The sequence below is a fragment of the Petaurus breviceps genome, unplaced genomic scaffold (assembly GCF_028583685.1).
Source record: "Petaurus breviceps papuanus isolate PSGF00001 unplaced genomic scaffold, PetGlider_PUasm1.0 91041, whole genome shotgun sequence".
Taxonomy (NCBI): domain Eukaryota; kingdom Metazoa; phylum Chordata; class Mammalia; order Diprotodontia; family Petauridae; genus Petaurus; species Petaurus breviceps.
In genome coordinates, this window is record NW_027187400.1 from 41,509,923 (window position 1) to 41,528,851 (window position 18,929).

At 52.3% G+C, this 18,929-nt stretch overlaps 2 protein-coding genes across 3 annotated transcripts in view; one reads left to right on the top strand and one right to left on the bottom strand.

The window, feature by feature from the left end:
- Positions 1 to 17,848, top strand: part of SARS2 (seryl-tRNA synthetase 2, mitochondrial) — a 113,713-nt gene extending 95,865 nt beyond the window's left edge. The window contains exons 2-17 of the mRNA XM_069078581.1: positions 7,753 to 8,045; positions 10,722 to 10,817; positions 13,566 to 13,595; positions 13,725 to 13,865; positions 13,965 to 14,019; positions 14,286 to 14,349; positions 14,649 to 14,754; positions 15,193 to 15,240; positions 15,542 to 15,650; positions 15,752 to 15,797; positions 15,996 to 16,083; positions 16,272 to 16,381; positions 16,665 to 16,758; positions 16,847 to 16,939; positions 17,320 to 17,385; positions 17,466 to 17,848. Coding sequence (XP_068934682.1) covers positions 7,761 to 8,045; positions 10,722 to 10,817; positions 13,566 to 13,595; positions 13,725 to 13,865; positions 13,965 to 14,019; positions 14,286 to 14,349; positions 14,649 to 14,754; positions 15,193 to 15,240; positions 15,542 to 15,650; positions 15,752 to 15,797; positions 15,996 to 16,083; positions 16,272 to 16,381; positions 16,665 to 16,758; positions 16,847 to 16,939; positions 17,320 to 17,385; positions 17,466 to 17,582 — 1,548 coding nt within the window. The 5' untranslated portion in view covers positions 7,753 to 7,760 and the 3' untranslated portion in view covers positions 17,583 to 17,848. The remainder of the gene's footprint in view (positions 1 to 7,752; positions 8,046 to 10,721; positions 10,818 to 13,565; positions 13,596 to 13,724; positions 13,866 to 13,964; positions 14,020 to 14,285; positions 14,350 to 14,648; positions 14,755 to 15,192; positions 15,241 to 15,541; positions 15,651 to 15,751; positions 15,798 to 15,995; positions 16,084 to 16,271; positions 16,382 to 16,664; positions 16,759 to 16,846; positions 16,940 to 17,319; positions 17,386 to 17,465) is intronic.
- MRPS12 (mitochondrial ribosomal protein S12) lies at positions 9 to 7,618 on the bottom strand. 2 transcript variants are annotated; one of them, XM_069078655.1, is made up of 3 exons: positions 7,419 to 7,618; positions 6,934 to 7,010; positions 9 to 495 (listed from the first exon to the last, which is right to left on the bottom strand). In XM_069078655.1, the coding sequence occupies exons 1-3, from the start codon at positions 7,496 to 7,498 to the stop codon at positions 119 to 121; spliced, it is 534 nt and encodes a 177-aa protein (XP_068934756.1). In that variant the 5' UTR covers positions 7,499 to 7,618; the 3' UTR covers positions 9 to 118. The 2 variants fall into 2 exon arrangements, with proteins under 2 accessions (XP_068934756.1, XP_068934757.1); XM_069078656.1 differs by lacking the exon at positions 7,419 to 7,618 and adding an exon at positions 7,163 to 7,265.
- Positions 17,849 to 18,929: the final 1,081 nt, after the last annotated feature.

Below are 18,929 nucleotides of genomic sequence, written 5' to 3' on the forward strand. Positions count from 1 at the left end.
GACACAAGTAAAGGGTCATCATGATGGTATTATTCGCCTATTTGCAGCCTGGGCCTCCCGCCATGCTGATCCATCTGTCCCAGGCGCCCCTGAGCATGGCCACAGGCCTTCCTCCCTATCACTTCTTCTTCTGCACGTGGCCACAGTCGTACTTGCCCCGCACAACCTTGAGCTTGATGCCCGGCAGGTCCTGGGTGCGGCCTCCCTGTACCATGACCACGTGGTGTTCCTGCAGGGTGTGGCCCTCACCAGGGATGAAGCAGATGGCCTCCCGGCCCGTGCTCAGGCGCACACGGCAGCACTTGCGGTTGGCGGAGTTTGGTTTCTTGGGCTTTCGGATCATGGTCTTCAGCACCACGGCCTTGAGCTGGGGGCAGCCGTTCATGGGGCCGGGGCTGGCTGGCGGCCACTTGGGGCGGCCGTGGCGGTGCATCTGGTTGAGTGTGGCCATGGGGCAATGTTGGTCCCGCTGCATTTTCAGGGCCAGACAGAGAGCTGATTTGGAGGGGAAGAGGAAAGGAGACTGAGTGGAGAGACGGAGCCCCCAGGACACCCAAGACCATTTCCTCAAAGGACCTCAGTCCCTGCTCTTTCTGCACCCGGCCCTGCTGACAGCTCCTATTCCATGCCTACTGCACCCCCACCCCCGCCCCCCAGGCCAGGCTCCTTGTAGCTGCTGCTGACTCTGCTCCCAGAGGGGAGAAGAGTGACCGGTGGTGCTTCCCCTCCCCCTCTGAGTGACCCCATTTGCCTGCACGGTGGAGGGCTCTGGTACATACTCCCCCACTGCAGGGCTCATCTTTGTTAAGGCTCTGCCCTTGGGACACAGAACTAACCTTGCACTCGGGCACATCAATCAGCAGCAAAGGGACCTCAGATATGAGCCATGGTGTCTGACCCTCTGATTTTATTATGGCATCCTAACACAGGAACAAGAGAGAGGCCAGCAGGTGGAATTATGGCCTGCTCACATGTGATGGGTATGGAAGAATGTGGAATGACAGACCTAGGAGCAGGGCTAGGGAATAATTTACACGGTGATTGTGATGGCTGACAGGAGGGCTCTGAATGACCTCACACCTCCAGCCACAGCTCCACAGGTGGGAGGACGGCGCCTGGGCAGGCAGGGAGGGGGGCGCCGAACATCTGGCAGTACCCAGCTTTACTTGGCCAACAGAGCTTTGGTTACACTGATCTGTTGTGAAGTAGGGCATCCACTGGGGAGCCAGAGGGGGCAGGGAAGTGGGAAGTGACCGATGGGACCCCTTTGTTACTGCCATGTTAAATGACGCATTTGCTTTTAAAAACAAACTGTATGTAACATGATCCCATGTGTTCATATACAATGCCTGTATTTCACAAATGGGGACACTGAGGCTTTGATGGGAGGGGCGCTGCCCCAGGTCTCACAGGTAGTAAATGACAAAGCCGGGATTCAAACTCAGGTCCCTGAAGTACAAATCCAGCCCTCTTCCTACTGTGCCAGGCTTGGTCTTCTTGGAATCTTGAGTCAGAGGATCAGGGTTCAAATCCCACTATTTACTGCTTCTGTGACCTTGAACATGTGACCTTGACTCAGTTTTCTCATCTCTAAAACGGGGGAAGGAGTGAGACACGATGTCCCGTGAAGCTCCTGGCTCCATATCCGTGATCCACTAACTTGCCCTGACTCTGGCCAAAACTGTGCCCCTTGTCCCAGCCCTCACCCAGCCCCATCTCCTCTTCCCTTCACTAGCCGTTGGCACCAGCCTCCTACCTGGGCTTCCTGCTCCTTCCAAGCCAGTTGAGATGGGATTGGGATCTTTTGGCTGCTCAAGACCCTATCAGATCAGTAAATTCTAAGCTACTCAGCTTGGCAGTCAAGGCCCAACAGATGTTTTCCCCTTGTCACACTCCCGACTTTCTGTCAGCCTGGGCTTCTCCTCATCATCTGGCCACCAGCCTTTGTGAAGTCTTCTCTAAACCAAGAATACATTCCTCTCTCAACTCCCACCTCTGCTGGAGGATTACCCTCCATTTTCCTGGTGGGAAGACTGGAGGAGATTCTACCCACTGCTGAAAGCAGGGACTATTACATTCTTTGTATTTCTGTCCCCAGCACGATGCCATAATAAGAGCTTAAAAAATACCCAATGTTCAATTCAAGTGCCTGTCCTCCATGATTCCTCCTGCAACTCTTACAGGCAGCTGGTGGTGCCAAGGATAGCGTGCCAGGCCTAGAGTCAGGAAGATCTGAGTTCAAACCCATCTTCAAACTCTTCCTAGTTGTATGATGACCTTAGGCAAGTCCCTTAACCTTTGTTCCCTCAACTGCAAAATATGTTACACAACATCAACTGGGCTCTCACTGCTGCCAGGCAATCCTACTCTACCTCCCTAATCAACTCAAGCTCCTGCTCTCCACAGTGGCTTTCAAACCTTTTCAGTCCTCAAACCTCCCAAAGCTCCCTCTCTCTCACTGTCTAGGCAGAGAACTCTGTCTCATGTTTTACAGGAAAAATTGAGGTCATTTGCCGTGAGCTCCTTTTGGCCCCTCTCTCCATCACCCCTGTCTCATGTGATGAGGTGGCCTTACCAAAGCTAACCCTCTACCTATTCAAGTGATCCCATTCCATCCCATCTCCTCCAGCAGATTTTCCCCTCTATCAACCCATTCTTTCACTTATTTTTAATCTCTCCCTCTCTACTGGCCCCTTCCCTCCTGCCCACAAACATGTCCATGTCTTCCCCATCCTGAAAAAAACTCACTTGATCCTTCCATCCCTTCTAACCATCATCCTATATCTCTTCTGCCCTTTGAAACTAAATTCTCCAAAAAGGCTTCTGGAACAAGCACCTCCACTTCTTTGCTCTCACTCTCTTATAGCCCCCTACAAGCTTGCTTTCTACCCTATCATCCCACAGAAACGTTCTCTCCAAAGTGATCAGTGATCTCTTAAGTTGCCAAAGCCAATGGCCTTTTCAATCCTTATTCTCCTTGACCTCTCCGCAGCCTTGGACACTGTGCATCACTGTCTCCTCCTTGATAGACTGATAATCTCTTCTCTAGGTTTTTAAGACTACCCCTCACCCCACCCCATTCTCCTCCTGCCTCTCTGACCACTGCTCCTAAGGATCCTCCTCCAGATGACGCCCTCTGACCCTAGGTATCCTTCAGGGATCTGTCCTATGCCCTCTTCTCTTTTCTCTCCAAACTATTTCACTTGGTGATCGCGGCTCCCATGGATTTAGGCTTACAATTCTCAAACCTACTATCTGGCCCCAATCTCTTTGCTGACCAGCAATCTTCCTTCTCTAACTGACCTTCAGACATCCTGGAGTGGATGTCAAGCACACACCTTAAACTCAATAACCTGCCCAAAACAGAGCTCACTCTCTTTCCCCCAAAGTCTCCCCACATTCTCTCTCCCCTATCACCGTAAAGGGTACCTCCCTCTTCCCAAATCCACCAGCTCACTCTCACCCCGATATCCAAGCCACTGGCAAGGCCTGTTGACTTCAGTGTTGTTGACATCTCCCTAATACGCCCTCTTTTCTCCTCCAACACTGTTCCCACATCAGTCCAGGCCCTCACCTCTGGACTACAGCTGGGGGTGTGCCTGCCTCCATTCATCCTCATTCAGTCACCAAAGTCATGTTCCTATTGCACAGGCCTGACCATGTCACCCCCACACAAACTCCAATAGCTCCCTGTTTCCAGGATCAAACACAAAAACCTTCTGTCTAGCATTCACAACCTGCCACCTCCTACCTTCCCAGTTTTCTTATACCTTAACCCCTACTAAGATATCTCTCTGGCCTTGGGTATCCTCTCTGGCTGTCTCTCCTGCCTGGAGCTCTCTCCCTCCTCTGCTCTGACTATGGACCTCCCTGGCTTCCTTTAAGTTCCAACTAAAATCTCGCCATCTGCAGGAAGCCTCCCCCAACCTCTCTTCATTCCAGGGCCTTTGCTCTTTAATCATTTCTCATTTATCCTGTACAGGGCTTGCTTTGTACGTCTGTTTACATGTTGTGTCCCTCATTCCATTTTAATTTTAAGTTCCCTGTGGGGCAGAGACTGTCTTTTGCCCCTTTTTGAATCCTTACAGCTTAGCAGTGCATGGCACACAGTAGACACTCATAAAAACATTCCATTCTCTGCCCTGTCTCTGTCCCTTTCTTATAATACATACACAAGCTAAATGCATCTTCCTAAACTATACTTTTGCATAAATGCAGGGGGAAAAGATAACTGGATTTAGAGACAAGATCCTGGCTCTGCCACTTACTCCCAGTGTGCTTGTGGGTAGGTCCCCAGGCTTACTGGACCTCAGGTTCCTCATTGGTTCATCAAGAATTTAGGGCTGGGAATTTAGGACCAAACAAGAGATAGAAACTATTATGAAATGCAAAATGGATAATTTTGATAATACTAAATTGAAAAGATTTTGCACAAACAAAGCCAATCCAACCAAGATGAGGAGGTATAATGGGAATGCAAATTTGGAAGATCTTTCCTGCCCCTAGGCTAAAGTGCACCTGAAGCCTGGGGTGGGAGGCTTGTTTTTCAGTAGATACTTTTTGATTGGCCAGTGGGTCCAAAAGGTTGTTACATTCTCTGAGCCAGAAGGCTATATAAGCCCTGATGTGAGGCTTTGTTTTTGGGGGCTCACTTTGAGATGTGTTCTGTGATTTGATCTGTATTCTGGGAAGCTGTTGTCCAGGGCCCCCCCGGCTTTGAAAAACCCAGATGTGGAAACCCAGATGTTGACTGGGTATGGATGTAATGGTTGGACAGTTTGGAAATCTGTCTACTTGATCTGTTTCTGTCTTGATAATTTTGCCTGTATACTTTGAAGTTCGGGGTGCTGACCTTTTCCCCTGAACAAGGTAAACATATATGTCTGACTGATTAAAGTAAGCTTGTTAATCCATTTTGAGTTGCTTTCCTTTAACAAAGCAGATCCAAGAACCTGTGCTGGCAACAAACCCTGAGGATGCTTGGGGTGCTTGCTGCTACAGGAGGGAGACAGAAAACTGAGAATTTTTAGAATCAGTGTCTCTGATAAAGGTCTATTTCTAAACTATACAGAGAAATGAGTCAAATTTATAAGAATACAAATTAGGTGGCACGGTGAATAGAACACTGGCCCTAGAGTTAGGAGGACCTGAGATCAAATCCAGCCTCAGACACATAACACTTACTAGCCATGTGACTTTGAGCAAGTCACTTAATTCCAATTGCCTTCCAAAAAGCAAAAAAACAAAACCAACCAAAAACAACAAAGAACACAAATCAGTCCCCAATTGAAAAATGATCAAAGGATATGAATAGGCAGTTTTCACAGGGAGAAATTAAAGCTATCTGTAGTCATGTGAAAAAATGCTCTAAATCACTACTGATTAGAGAAATGCAAATCAAAACAACTCTTAGAATACCACATCACCTATCAGACTGGCTAACATGACAAAACAGGAAAATTATAAATTGCTGGAGAAGATATGGGACAATTGGAATACTAGTTGGTGGAGTTGTGAACTGATCCAACCATTCTGGAGAGCAATTTGGTACTATGCCCAAAGTGCTACAAAAAAAATGTTCATACCCTTTGACACAGCAATACCACTTCTAGGACTGTATCCCAGAGAGGTCATGAAAACGAGAAAAGGACCCATATGTACAAAAATATTTATAGCAGCACTTTTTGTGGTGGCCAAGAACAGGAAATTGAGGGGATGCCCTTCAATTGAGAAATGGCTGAGCAGGTTGTGGTAGATAAATGTAATGGAATACTATTGTGCTATAAGAAAGGATGAGCAGGAGAACTTCAGAAAAACCTGGAAAGACTTATATGAACTGATGCTGAGTGAAGGGATCAGAACCAGGAGAACATTGTACACAGTAACAGCCAAACTGTGTGACTGACTGACTTTGATTATAGTAGTGTATGTATACAAGAACACACACACACTTTTTTTTTTAAGCAATCGGGGTTAAGTAACTTGCTCAAGGTTACAAGGCCAGTTATTTCTGGGTGTGGTGCTGAGTATCTAAGCCCGGATTTGATCCAGGACATCCCGACACAGGAGCCGGTGCTCTTACTCGCTGAGCCACCTGGCCGCCCCTGACTGACTGACTTTGATAGACTTAGCTCTTCTCACCAATGCAAGGACATAAAACAACTCCAAAAGACCCATAATGGAAAATACCATCCACATCCAGAAAAAGATATGTGGAATCTGAATACAGGTCAAAGCATACTATTTGCTCCCTTTTTTTGTTTTGTTTTTTCTTTCTCATGGTTCCTCCCATTCATTCTGATTCTTCTATACAACATGACTAATGTGAAAATGTTTAATAAAAATGTATATGTAGAACCTATATCAGATTGCACTCTGGTGTTGGGGGGGGAGGTTAGGGAAGGTGGAGAAAATTTAAAATTTAAGAAAATGAATCCTGGGGGCAGCCAGGTGGCTCTGCGAGTAAGAGCACCGGCTCCTGTGTCGGGATGTTCTGGATCAAATCCGGGCTTAGATACTCAGCACCACACCCAGAAATAACTGGCCTTGTAACCTTGAGCAAGTTACTTAACCTCCATTGCTTTAAAAAAAAAAAAAAGAAAATTAATCCTGAAAACTAAAAATAACTTATCAAAAAAAAAAAAAAGTTAAAGAATTTAAGGCTGCAGGGATATAAAACAAAAGCCAGAACAGTCCCTGCTCTCATGGCACTTAAATTCTACTGGGGGAGGTGACCTGAACACAGAATAAATAAGAAACGCAGATTTTCCCAGGGAGGGAAGAGTGGTAGCACCTAGGGGGCATTTTATTTTCGGGAAGGTGGGAGGGTGGCGCCAGGAGATCCTCCCTGCGGAGCCTGCAGTCTTCCGGGGTGCAAGGGGAGCCCCGGGGGGGGGGGGGTCAGCACAGCCCCTCCCCGATACAAATGCTTACCCTGGCTCAGGGAGGAGTTCAAACGGCGGAAGAGATTGGAGCAGGCCATCCTGACCCTGGACCGCCTCCTGTAGGAACTATGGAGAGAAAGGGAGAAGCTGACCAGGGCTGGGGACTTCGGGAGACTCCGCCCACCCCGACCCTTCCCCACCTAGGAAGTCCCTCCAGCAGCCCAGCAAGAGGCCCCGGGGCATGTGCACAGGAAGTCCCGCCCCAAAGGGAAACTGACCACGGTGCCAAGGAAGCTCGTGCTCCTCCCCCAACCCGAGGAAGTCCTTCCTGCAGTCTAGCCTCCGGGCCCTGGGGATGCCGCCCCCGCCGCGGGAAGTCCTCCCTGCGGTCTAGCCTCAGGGCCCCCCGCCTCGCCCCCCCCCCGGGACATTCTCCCGCAGCCTCAGTCCGGGAGTTACACCAGAAGTCCCTCCCCAGAGCCTGGGCCGCCCCGGAGGGGGACCCCAGGGACCCTCCGAGCTCCCAGCTCTCACCTTCTGAAACAGCAGTCAGGGTGGCAGGCTTCCGGATCTTCTAGGACCCCATTGGCTACTTTTATTATTCGGATGGACATGGCGGGAGGGGCGTTGTGATGGAATGCAGAAATGAACCGCCGATTAGATGGGAAAGTTGTCAGTCTGTCTGTTAGAGCTCATCTGATTGGACGGCTTCAGGCGCCGTCTCCAAGGCGTTCTTGCCTCATGCTCTCGCTGGGCTCAGTTTTTTTCATTCTGACCGTTGATTGGGTAAGAGCGGAGGAAAGCGAATCCTCAAGTTCTGATTGGTCGCCTTTCCGAGAGGCCAGGCAGGCATCTTCATGTGATCCCCGATTCGACATGGCGGCGTCCATGGCACGGCGATTTTCGCGCTTGCTGCTCATCTCTTTCCGAAGCCGCTGCCGCCCGCGCCAGGAAACGCCAAAGCCCGGCAGGGAGAGGAACTTCAGTAGCTCTGGTGGCGTCCTGAGCCGCACCCGGAACCTTCTGTACGAGCACGTGCGTGAGGGCTACAGCGCGCGCCCCCAGCTGGACATGGAGAGGCTGTGCGCGCACCCAGAGGAGGCTGCGCGCGCCTTGGAGCACCGCAAGGGGGAGCTGAGACCAGCCGACCTGTCGGAGATTGTGAGGGCGCATGCGCCGTCAAGCTGTTGGCGGGTGGGGCGGGGCCGGACGTGGGGGGCGGGGCTTGCGTACTCTTTAAGGCCGAGAGCTGGGGGTACTCTACTGCTGTGCTCTGGACCCCGATTTAAGCAAAAACGCTCTATGGAAACCGATCGAACACATTCATCATTAAACACGTATTAAATTCCTTCTACTTGCCAGGGACTTGTGCTAAGCGCCAGGGATACAAAGAGAGAGACAAAGGCCCTGCCCTCAGGAAGCTTACAGTCTAATGGAAATTGGGGCTTTTCCTTAAAAATAAAAGATATTTCAGTATACAGCAGCCTTAGGCAGTGTGGGGGTCCCTTTTAACACTTCTCCTTGGGCACTTTATTTTTCTGTGAATTTAAAAAAAAGTTATTTGTTTATTTACAACATTCAGTTCCACAGTCCCTTGAGTTCTTTCCTTGGGCACTTAAGATGTGATTCGGTTTACAGAAATTAATTAGGGCACATCTAATTTCAACAAGACAGTTATTGACAAAACACTGACCAAGGCTCCTGGGCTGCTGGGTCCTAGGACTTGGAATTGGAAGGTACTACAGAGATCCCTTTTCTGGGTGTTTTTGGGTTTTTATTTCCAGTTAACTCCACCCCAGTAAAAGGCCCTTCTGACAAAGCATTCAGGCTACAGGAATTTCTAACTTATTGTTCTTCATGTGCTCTATCCTGTATTTTTAGCACCAGGCCCCTTCCCTGGTGCTTCTGAAGAGCTCATGAAGAGGCCTCTTCCTCTTACAAGACTCTCTCACTTCATTTCCCTTCTCTAATCCTGCTCTCATTTTCCTTCCTGCTCCTGGATTTATAGACTTTTCTTCATCCCTAGTGTCAGGGATTTCTAGATTACTATAAATTGAATAATTACTGGCATTTATATACCATGTTTCCCCGATAATAAGACCTATCCCAAAAATAAGCCCTCCCCTTACTGTGTAAGATTCCTCTAAAATAAGCCCTCCCCAGAAAATAAGCCCTATTGAGATTGCTGCCCCCCCCCCCCCGTGAAACGCACGCCATGCTCCGAGCTGCATCCAATCAGAGCTGCAGCAGTGAGCGCGTCATCCTGTTCTTTATTGAATTTTTGTTCACATTTACCTGTTTATTAAAATTGCTGTCAATGTTCATTAAAATAAGCCCTCCCCTGAAAATAAGCCCTCTGGTGTTTTTCTGTCCAAAAAATAATAAGACAGTGTCTTATTATCGGGGAAACACGGTAGGACTCTGGGGTTTGCAAAGCACCTTGCCAGTGTTAAGGTGGCTGCTGTCATTATTCCAGATTTACAGATAAGGAGACTGAGGTAGACAGATATTAAATGCCTGTCTCAGGGCTACACAGCTACCAAGTATATGAGTGAGAATGTGAACTCCAAAGCCGCTAGGTGTCTAAATGGATAGCTTCCTCTTCCTGAGGAACCACTCCCGTATCTTTGCTAAGAAAACCTCAGGTGGAGTCCTGGAGAGTGAGATGGGCCTAAACCACCACCATCTATCCCCCCACCTCCCCACTCCCCCTGCTGCCTACCATTCAGCAACTCTAAGAATGTAAATTAAATGAGTAGCTGGTCTGGTTCTGAGAGATTTCCACCCAGGAAATCACAGACTTTTACGTTTACATAGAGACACAGGTACTTATATGTGTATTCAGAGAGGAAGCTTGTCTTTTAAAGGTTGGAAAAAGTCCCTTCCTCATAGCAGCCCCAAGAGCTGGTAACCGGGACAGATGAGTGGTACAACGGACAGAAATGCCAGGCCTGGAGTCAGGAAGGAAGGCCTGAGTCTTGGCAAATCCAGTAACCTGCTGTCTGCCTCAGTTTCCCCACTTGTCAAGTGAGGATAATCATGGCACTTGCCTCCTGGGGTTGTTGTGAGGATCAGAGGAGCTTGTGACTGTAAAGCCTTGGCATGGGGCCTGGCACAGAGAAGATGATGTAGAAATGTTAGTTGTCATTGTAATCGTCCCCATTTTACAGAGAAGAAAGCTTAGGCTCTGATAACAGGATTAGGGACTAACCCCATATTTGACTGATGTGGCCCTAAGCCTAATAAGGAAAACATAATAAACATCATAATGGTTCTGTGTTTCACTGATGATAGAAATTCCCAAATCAGGAAGCTGTATCCCGTAGTGCAGGTTGGCACCTCTTGCAGAGTTTGTGATTCCTAGAGCATGGGCAGGTCCAGTGCCTCGTGAGGGGCCCACAGCCAGGATGTGCCTGAGGTGGGGCCTTCTCCCCCCAAGCTGCTTCTAGTCCCCCAAGGAAGGCTTAGGATCTTCCCACTGACCAGGCTTCCTCTCCAGGCCAAACCCTTATTTTTACATGAGCAAGCTGAGGCCCCACAGCAGGGGGAGAGGCCCTTGGGCAAAGGCACACATGGCACCCTAGCCCCCAAGACAGACACTTCCTTTCTGTGGCCTGTGACCAAACCTCCTGAAGCAGACCCGATACTGAGCCATGGAGCAGCTGGGGGGAAAGGGGAGAAGGACATTGGTGGGGATGGGTACCAAGCTGGCCCCTGCTTTCCTGATCCAGCCGCTCAGGGCTGCTTTTGACCAGAGCTTGGGGCCCAAGAGGCCTTTCTTTTTGCCTAGCCTCTGTTTCTCCTAATTCTCGCCCCCCCCACCTTGCCCCACCCCAGATTTCTACTTGGCAATCTCTGGGAAGACTGAGGGAAGAGATCCGGGCCCTGGAAGAGGAGAAGGCGGCCGTGGCCCAGAAGGTCAAAGCTCTGGTGGTGAGTGACCCGGCCCTCCCAGCATCTGGCCTTAACTTCCATCCATTCATTCCTCAGACACATGTTAAGTATGTAATGGTCTGTAAGGCCCAATTACTGCCCTTGTGACATCCCTAGGGATAAGACACCAGCACAGGTTTCTGCAATGTTATATGACCAGAAATAGTAGGTGAGCTTCCCTCAGATCTAAGAAGACCCAGGTTTAAGTTCCAGTTCCTGCACGTGCTGGCTCTGTGACCTTAGGCAAGTCATTTACCCCACGGTGCTGGTAACCACAGGCATTGGTGGAGAAGGCTTCCTTGTCAGCACTTCCTAATACCAGTGAATCTCTGGTCTAGCTTTCTTTTTTTTTTTTTAATTTTTTTTAAGCAATTGGGGGTTAAGTAACTTGCTCAAGGTTACACGGCCAGTTATTTCTGGGTGTGGTGCTGAGTGTCTGAGCCCGGGATTCGATCTCCAGGTTATCCCGACACTGAAGCCAGTGCTCTTACTCTCTGTGCTACCTGGCTGCCCCAGATCTAGCTTTCTTAAAAATGTAAATTGTACATAAAGCATTTTATAAACTGTAAAGCATCTTAAGAAAGAAAGGAGAGGCCTCAGTGCGGGAAAACTGGTGCCCCACTGGTGAAGCCGAGGTCTGGGGGGCCATGCTCCAGAGACACTCAGGTGTGCGGGTGCCCTATGATCAGGCTTCTCCCCAAAAGAGAACAAGAAAGGAGGAAATGGACCCCAATAAGCGCCATAAGGAACAACAGAAGGGACAGTTTCTAAGGAAGCTGGAAAATGAAGAGAGGCAGGGGCATGTTGGAAGGATAGAGGGAACAGCAGGTGCTGTGCTGACAACATCAGAGAGGAGAAGCCAAAGGCAGGATGTGCAGGCAGCTAGCAGATGCCCCGGGGAGAGGCGGGCTGGAGAGATCCTGGGCATGTCATTTACTCTGTCTGCCTCAGTTTCCACATCTGTAAAATAGGATTAGCTATAGCACTTCTCTTGCAGTAGTGGGGATGGACTTAAAACATGGAGCAAGACCAATGTTTATGACCATGGTCAGTGTGGATGTTTGTTCTGATGACCCCTGCATCTCTATATTAATGACTTTTTTTCATGTTTTTTAAAAAAAATTTGCTCAATTGGAGAAGGTAGCGGGGGGGTATTGTGGGAAGGAGAGATTGATTAAAACCAACAAAAAAGGGTATTTGTTTTTTTAAAAAGAGTGGAGACATTGGAGTTAGAAAGATGTGAGTTCAGGTCCCCTCTCTGATGTCCCCTGGCTGAGTGGCATAGCCCAGGCCAGCCCCTCAGTACTCTCAGGGTCCAGGCACATCACCTTGTTAAAGGGCCTTCCCTGCCACAGTGATGGGGAAGCTGCAGTCCCTGGTGCCATCTCCTAATGAGCCAGCGGACTGGGTGGAGCTCATTACTCACTTACCTGTGGGTGGGGATTGCCAGCAGCCAAGGAGCCAAGCCCTTTCATTTTACAGATCAGGAAACTGGAGCCCAGAGGGGGAGTGGGCTTCACCCACTGCCCCACCAGGAGGAAGCTCCCAAGGGGGGCTGGAACCTCTAACTCCCCCTCCCCACCATGTTTCTCCATTGGGGAGCCTTCTGTGGGCCGGACTGGGGCAGTCTGTGCGGGACGACCCAAGGCTTGACGGCCTTCTTGGGAAGCCTGGGAACAGAAGTGTTGGACCTGGCCTGGCCAAGAGGCAGCCAGTGCATTCCTGTTTTAGGAGGATGTAGAGTGTCACACACATACACACTTAAACAGTCACATACATGTGTGTGTGCACACGTACACACATTCACATGTGCACACACACACACTTTTTCCCACCACCTCTTGCTGAAGAATGAGTGAACCTTGTTGCCTCCAGAGGAGAGCCAGGGAAGGAGTCCCCCTGGCCTTGTGGGGCCGCACCTCTCATACTGCTAGTTCCCCTGGCTATCTCCAGATAATGCCTGCAGCTGGCTGGGCCCCTGGAGCTCGTGGCCAGAGGCAGGGCGCTGCTGCAGCTGGTGGTCTGGGGTGGCCAGTGCTGCCCAGGAGGGCACTTCTCCCCAAGCCAAGCAGTGATGGAGTGGGCAGCAGAGGGGCTTTGTGGGGCAGTCAGACAGTATTTATTGGGCACCTACTATGTGTATATACTGAGGATTCAAAGAAAGGCCCAAAACCATAGCCAGTCTGTCAGCCCCGAGGCTCAGGGTGCCACCATGGCTGACTGGGGCTCTCTGTTCTCCGTTATGCAACTTAACCCATAACCCAGAAAGAACCAGTCATCTGTCGATAAATAACAACGTGCCCTGATGTGTCAGGCGGGCACTGTGCTAGGCATACTGAATGCAGGAGACCTGCACAAGGACCAGATGTGTGTCAGCGAGGCGGGCAGCTTCTGTCCCTGGTGCCACTCTGCACCGGCTGCGGACCTCTGAGACTGGGGCATTTCCTGGGGCTGTGATAGGTGAAGGGGCCAGCTTGTCCAGTTTGTGTCCTGGGTGGAAACACGCTAAGCTGAGGCTCAGGCAGGGGTGGCCACTTGGCTGGGCTCATGCTGCCGCTGAGTCATAGGGCCTGGCATCAAGCTCTTGGAGTGAGACCTGGAAGGGGCCTTCCTGGCGAGGTGTGGGGAAGGACCCAGATGAGGAGCCAGGTCCTGGGGCCCCGGGCCAGCCCTCTCAACTCCTGTCACACAGCTGTGACTGTCTCCTTGTAAGTCCGAGGTCCCAGCACTCTGTGATTCTCTCCCCAGGTCAGCCAAGACAAGGATTTGCTCCAACAGGTATGGAATTTGGGAGATTCTGGTGGGGTGAGGGAGGGAAGGTGAGGACCTCTGGAGCACAGGCTAGTAGGAGGGATGCCCAGGTGGATCCTTCCCCCGCTCAAGTCTAGTCTCCATTCCCTGCCACAGGATCCCACCTATCAGAACACCCGGGCCCAGGGAAGGTCAATCCGGACACGTCTGGCAGCACTGTATGCCAACGAGGCCCATCTAGAAGAGATTTTCTACACACGGGCACTCCGACTCCCCAACCAGACCCACCCTGATGTGGTGAGTGGGGGGTCCAGGGCTGGGGAGGAGCCTGGGCCCAGGGCTGGCCCTTCCAGCAATCCCCAAACAACCACTTTCTCTGTCTCTCTGCTCTCCCAGCCTGTCGGTGATGAGAGCCAGGCCCATGTCCTGGAGGTGATCGGAGAGAAGCCAAGTAAGTGGGGCTGGAGGTGGCCCAGCCCTCCCTTCCCATGGGCCTTCATCCTCCAGCCACCCATCTGTCCTAGTCTGACTCCATCTCTGTCTCTTTTCTTCTCTGTGGCTTGTCCCCAGGTCCTTCCCTCTCCCCATCTTTTGTCTCTGTCTCTCCTCTGGGTCTCTCCCTGTCTCTCGGTCTCTGCCCCTTTCCTGTCTCTCCCTCCGCATCTCTGCCCAGCTTTGTCTCACACTGTGCACCTGTCTCTGTTTTTCCCCATCCAGCCTTCACCTTCCGCCCCCGGGGTCACCTGGAGATTGGGGAGAAGCTAGATATCATCCGGCAGAAGTGAGCAGTGCCCAGCACTGTGGTAGCTCATGCCCCTGGCTCCTGACAGCTGGCATCCAGCGCCTGCCCCCCAGCGGGGAACAGGCCTATTCAGCCTAGCGGAACCTCACCTTGCCATGAATATTTGATTCCCGTGCTGTTTACCACCTGCCCGTCCCCCCATTTCCCTTTGTTGCACTCCCAATGCTGTGTCCCATGGTGATCTAGGAGCGATCCTCCATCCTCCCCCAGCTCAGGGGAGGCCTCTGCTGGGGTCGGTGCCCCCTGGCCACCCCTAAGGCCTGGCTTTCTCTGTGCAGGCGTCTGTCCCATGTATCTGGCCAGCGATCCTACTACCTTTGTGGCCCAGGTGCCTTGCTGCAGCATGCCCTGGTCAGCTTTACCCTCAGCAAACTTGTCCAAAGGGTACGGCAACACTGGGGGCACCCAAGTCTTAGGGATGGAGGGGCCTGCCTGTGCCCTGGGGCTGGGAGGAGGGCAGAAGTCCTTTGGTGCTGCCCATGCAAGATCAGGATGCCTGAGGTGTGGTCTCTGAGGGAACCCAGAAAGCACCCAGAGGTGCCTAGGCCTTGGGATAGGCAGCAATGAGATTTGGCTCCTCAGAAAAGAGGGGGACAGGTCCCCTTGTCTGTTCTAGCTCTGACATCTGCGGTCTCCTGAGGTAGGGGTTCTGGGTGTCCCGGATACTGGCAGCTTGCCTCTCCAGTTTTCTCGTCTGCATGCTAGACCCATGCTAAAATGGGGGTCGCTGGGAGCCCTGATGGAAGCAGGGTGGCTGGGTCTGAAGGGCTGTCCCCACTTCATCCTTTTGTCCCCTGACCCCCTCTTCTCGGTCCCCCTCAGGGTTTCACAGCCATGACGGTGCCAGACATGCTCAGAGGAGCTGTGTTTGTGAGTGACCCCCAGCCCTTCTTCTCCCTGCTCTCTGGACACTGGGCCTAGCTTTGTGTGTGGTGAAGGAGGGAGCTTGGCATGTGGCTTGGGAAATGAGCCTTAAACCTTAGGAACTGCCCTGTCCCAAGAGCCCTCCAGGCTGGCATGGCTACCGTGTGGGCCTGACCCTGGAGGCAGGACCGGTGGCAGGTGGGTGGGAGAGCCTGGAAGCCTGGGTAGGGGACACCTTCCTGGAAGGCCCTGCAGGACAAAGACTGGAGGGAGGGGGTTCCCTGCCCAACCTCTCCTCTCCCTTCAGGAGGGCTGTGGGATGAGCCCCAATGCCAGTCCTTCTCAGATCTACAACATTGATCCTTCCCGATTTGAGGACCTCAACCTGGCAGGGACATCAGAGGTGGGGATTGCAGGTGAGGGGTTGGGGGAATGGGCTGGAGAGAAGGGCAGATCAGGGGATCCCCTCCTCCTCTGAGCTGGACCCTGGCCTCACTGAGCAGCGTCTCTCCCACAGGATACTTTATGGATCACGCAGTATCTTGGAAGGACCTGCCCATCAGGTGACATCCTTCACTTAAAATGCCTTTCTCCAGGGCCTATATTCCCCACCCCCAGCTTCAGGCCTTCCCTGTCCTTTCCTCCTGTCCTGGTCCATGTTCCTAGTTTCCCCTTCTCTCAGTTTCTCCAGAGTTATCTATGCCCTCCATTCCCCACCCTCCTGTCAGGATCTCTGGGCCTGACATCCTCTTCCCCTGCAGGGTAGTCTGTTCCAGCACCTGCTATCGAGCTGAGACGAACACAGGGAAGGATCCCTGGGGACTTTTCAGAGTCCACCATTTCAGTAAGGTCAGCCTCACTCCCAGGAAGCACCAGAGCTGACTGATAACTTCCTCTGTTCTCTTGGGATAGTCCATTGTCCATTCTCTGTTCTCCCTGGTCAGACCAGGGACACCCAACCCCAGCTTCTCCCAAACTGGGGCGGAGTGAGCAGGGTGGCCTAGGGTGACCGTGTCTCCTGGTTTGCTTACTCCCAGGTAGAGATGTTTGGGCTAACATGTTTGGGGACAGAGCACAGCTCGGCGCTGCTGGATGAGTTTGTGTCCTTGCAGAAGGAGATCCTGACAGAGCTGGGCCTGCACTTCCGGTCAGCAGCAGGGCCTGTGGGGGTGGAGGGAGTCTGAGGGGCTCCCCAGTCAGGCCCCAAGGGTAAGCACTGTTTAGTTGTGGAGAGGCTGCCTGGACCTGAAGCCTACATCTGCTAACAGCTTCATCTGTGGACCCTGGGGAAGTTACTTTACCACTCTCCCTCAGTGTCCCTACCTGTAAGGCAGATCTCTGTATCTTGCCAGCTAACCTGCCTGAGTTTCCCTATCTGAAGACTGCTTTGGAGCCCTATTCATCCCTGACATTCTGTGCCTGGCCCACAGGGTCTTGGACATGCCCACCCAAGAGCTTGGCCGTCCTGCCTACCGCAAGTTTGACATTGAGGCCTGGATGCCAGGGCGTGGCTGCTTTGGGGAGGTGAGCCCCATGTCCAGAGCCTGTGGGGTGGGATGTCCAGCCTGAATGTCCCTAGGGAGCCTGCGCCTTTCCTTCTGTTCCTTCCCAGGTCTCCAGCGCCTCTAACTGCACAGATTTCCAAAGCAGGCGGCTTCATATAATGTATGAGACTGAAATGGGAGATTTGCAGCATGTGCATACGGTGAGGGGAGCCAGCCATCAAATCCTTCTAGAGATCGCCCTGTCAGAGCTTCTCCAGGACCCTTGAGGGCTCTCAACTGTCTTCAAGGATGCCCCACTCCCTAAGATCCTGCCCTCCACAGGCTCTTTCTGCATGTGCCCCCCCCTCCTGAGTTCCCAACATGCAAAGTCCATGCCACATCAGAAGTGCCCCCCCAAGATCCTGCCCTCCCTGGGCCCTGTGTCGCCCCCCCCCCAAGTTCCCAGCATGCAAAGTCCATGCCCACATCAGAAGGATCCTGCCCTCCCTGGGCCCTGTGTGTCCCCTCTTCTCCCAAGCTGACCCTCCATCAGGAGGTTGGAGGGGTGGGCATGATTGTACTAAGCTCTTCCCTCCCCCAGGTCAATGGGACAGGCTGTGCCATACCTCGCATCCTCATTGCCCTCCTGGAAAGCAACCAGCAGAAGGTGTGAGGAGCAGCCTTGAGCAAGGGGATGGGAAGGGAGGAGGTGTCCAGGGACACTGACGCTACCCCTCTTCCCTATAGGATGGCTCAGTGCTGGTGCCTGCTGTCCTCCAGCCCTACCTGGGCACTGACCGGATCTCTGCCCCAACACACACCCGCCTCAGATACATTGGTCCCAACCAGCCCCGGGCCTCCTGACCCGGGACACTGCAGCGTCCAGTTCCAGGCTCTTTGGTCCTTAGCTGGGGGACACCTGCCCGAGTCCCATTGGTCCCATCATCACTGAACGAGGACTGTTGATGAGGAAGCCCATCCTTGCTTTACAGGGCTCACAGAGCAGTGGGAATAGCACAGTCCCCCTGAGTCCCTGCTGTCCCACTAGGGGAGGAAGAAGTTGGGGGGAGTGCCATTCTATTCTGTCCCCTTCTTTCCCTGTGGGCACAATAAACTCCAGTGTGGCCACATCCGTGTCTGTGTCTGTGTCCAAGTCAATTGGGGAAGGAGGGGTTAGGCTAGGACATTCCAGGTGGGCTCCCTAACCCCCTGGAGGCAGGATGAGAGCTCAAGTCTAATCCCCTGTAAATAATTAAACTTGGGTTGGGCTGAATCCCAGCTGCTCCTCCACCAGCACCCCCAGGGGTTGCTGTAGGTGGGGCAATAGGTAGAGAGGCTGTTGTTGACGTCACTTCCTCCGCCCACCCCATCTGTCCAGGAGAAGTAAAAGGCAGCTTTGGGCCTCTGCCTCCTTTGCCCAGTTCCCCAAGCCTGAGCCCACCCTATGGAGCGCTGAGGAACAGCAGACCCAGGAGTCCCTGATCACTCGGCCCCACCATGCCTCAGCCTGGCCTCGCGTCCCTGCTGCTACTGCTGCTGGGCCTGGGTGAGCTGGAAGACCCAGGCATCTGGGGAGAGTGGAAGGACTGACCGATACCCCGGAGATAGACAAGGAAAAAGGACTCCTTTCCTGGAATGTGGGAGGGATGTCTCTGGAGGAGGAAGGAGAGGCGCTGGGGCAGGGTCCAGCCCCAGGCTTCTGGGGAGAAAGGGAAGGATACAGTGGGGATGGTCAGCGGACCCAGGACATCGCTGGGCGGTTACTCCCTTAGGCTAAGGGGGCTCCGAGGGGCCCCAGGTTTCCTGACTGAGACTTTTTCCCTGCTTCCTTTCCCACAGCTGGCGCTGCACCTCTCTCGAAGCCAGAGGTGAGAGGGGTCAGGACCCCAAAATCTTGTCCCTAGATTTTTGTTCCAAATCCCATCTTCTCAACCTCTCCTCTGATCCCCTCTCCCTGTGACCTTTAAATTCCATTTCCCAGATCTCCCTTTTCTCTCCAACTGATTCTACTCTGTTCCCTCATGATTTCTTCCTCTATACCAAATTCTACCTGTGTCCCCAGATCACTTTATCTGTCTACAAGCATCTCCCAAGCCCCAGGTCCCTCCTCTGGTCTCTCTTCATGATGCTGCTCAGTTCCTGTTCCCTTTTTCCCTAAATGCCTCCAGTTTCCCCAATTCTCATCCTGATTCCCTCATTGCCCCTCCTAGG

Excerpts from the sequence above, each read along its gene's own strand:
- MRPS12 (XM_069078655.1), bottom strand. The coding sequence starts at position 7,498 with ATGTCCATCCGAATAATAAAAGTAGCCAATGGGGTCCTAGAAGATCCG. Across the intron at positions 7,011-7,418 it reads CCTGACTGCTGTTTCAGAAG|TTCCTACAGGAGGCGGTCCA; the intron begins GTGAGAGCTGGG and ends TTCTCTCCATAG. Across the intron at positions 496-6,933 it reads GAACTCCTCCCTGAGCCAGG|CTCTCTGTCTGGCCCTGAAA; the intron begins GTAAGCATTTGT and ends CCTCCAAATCAG.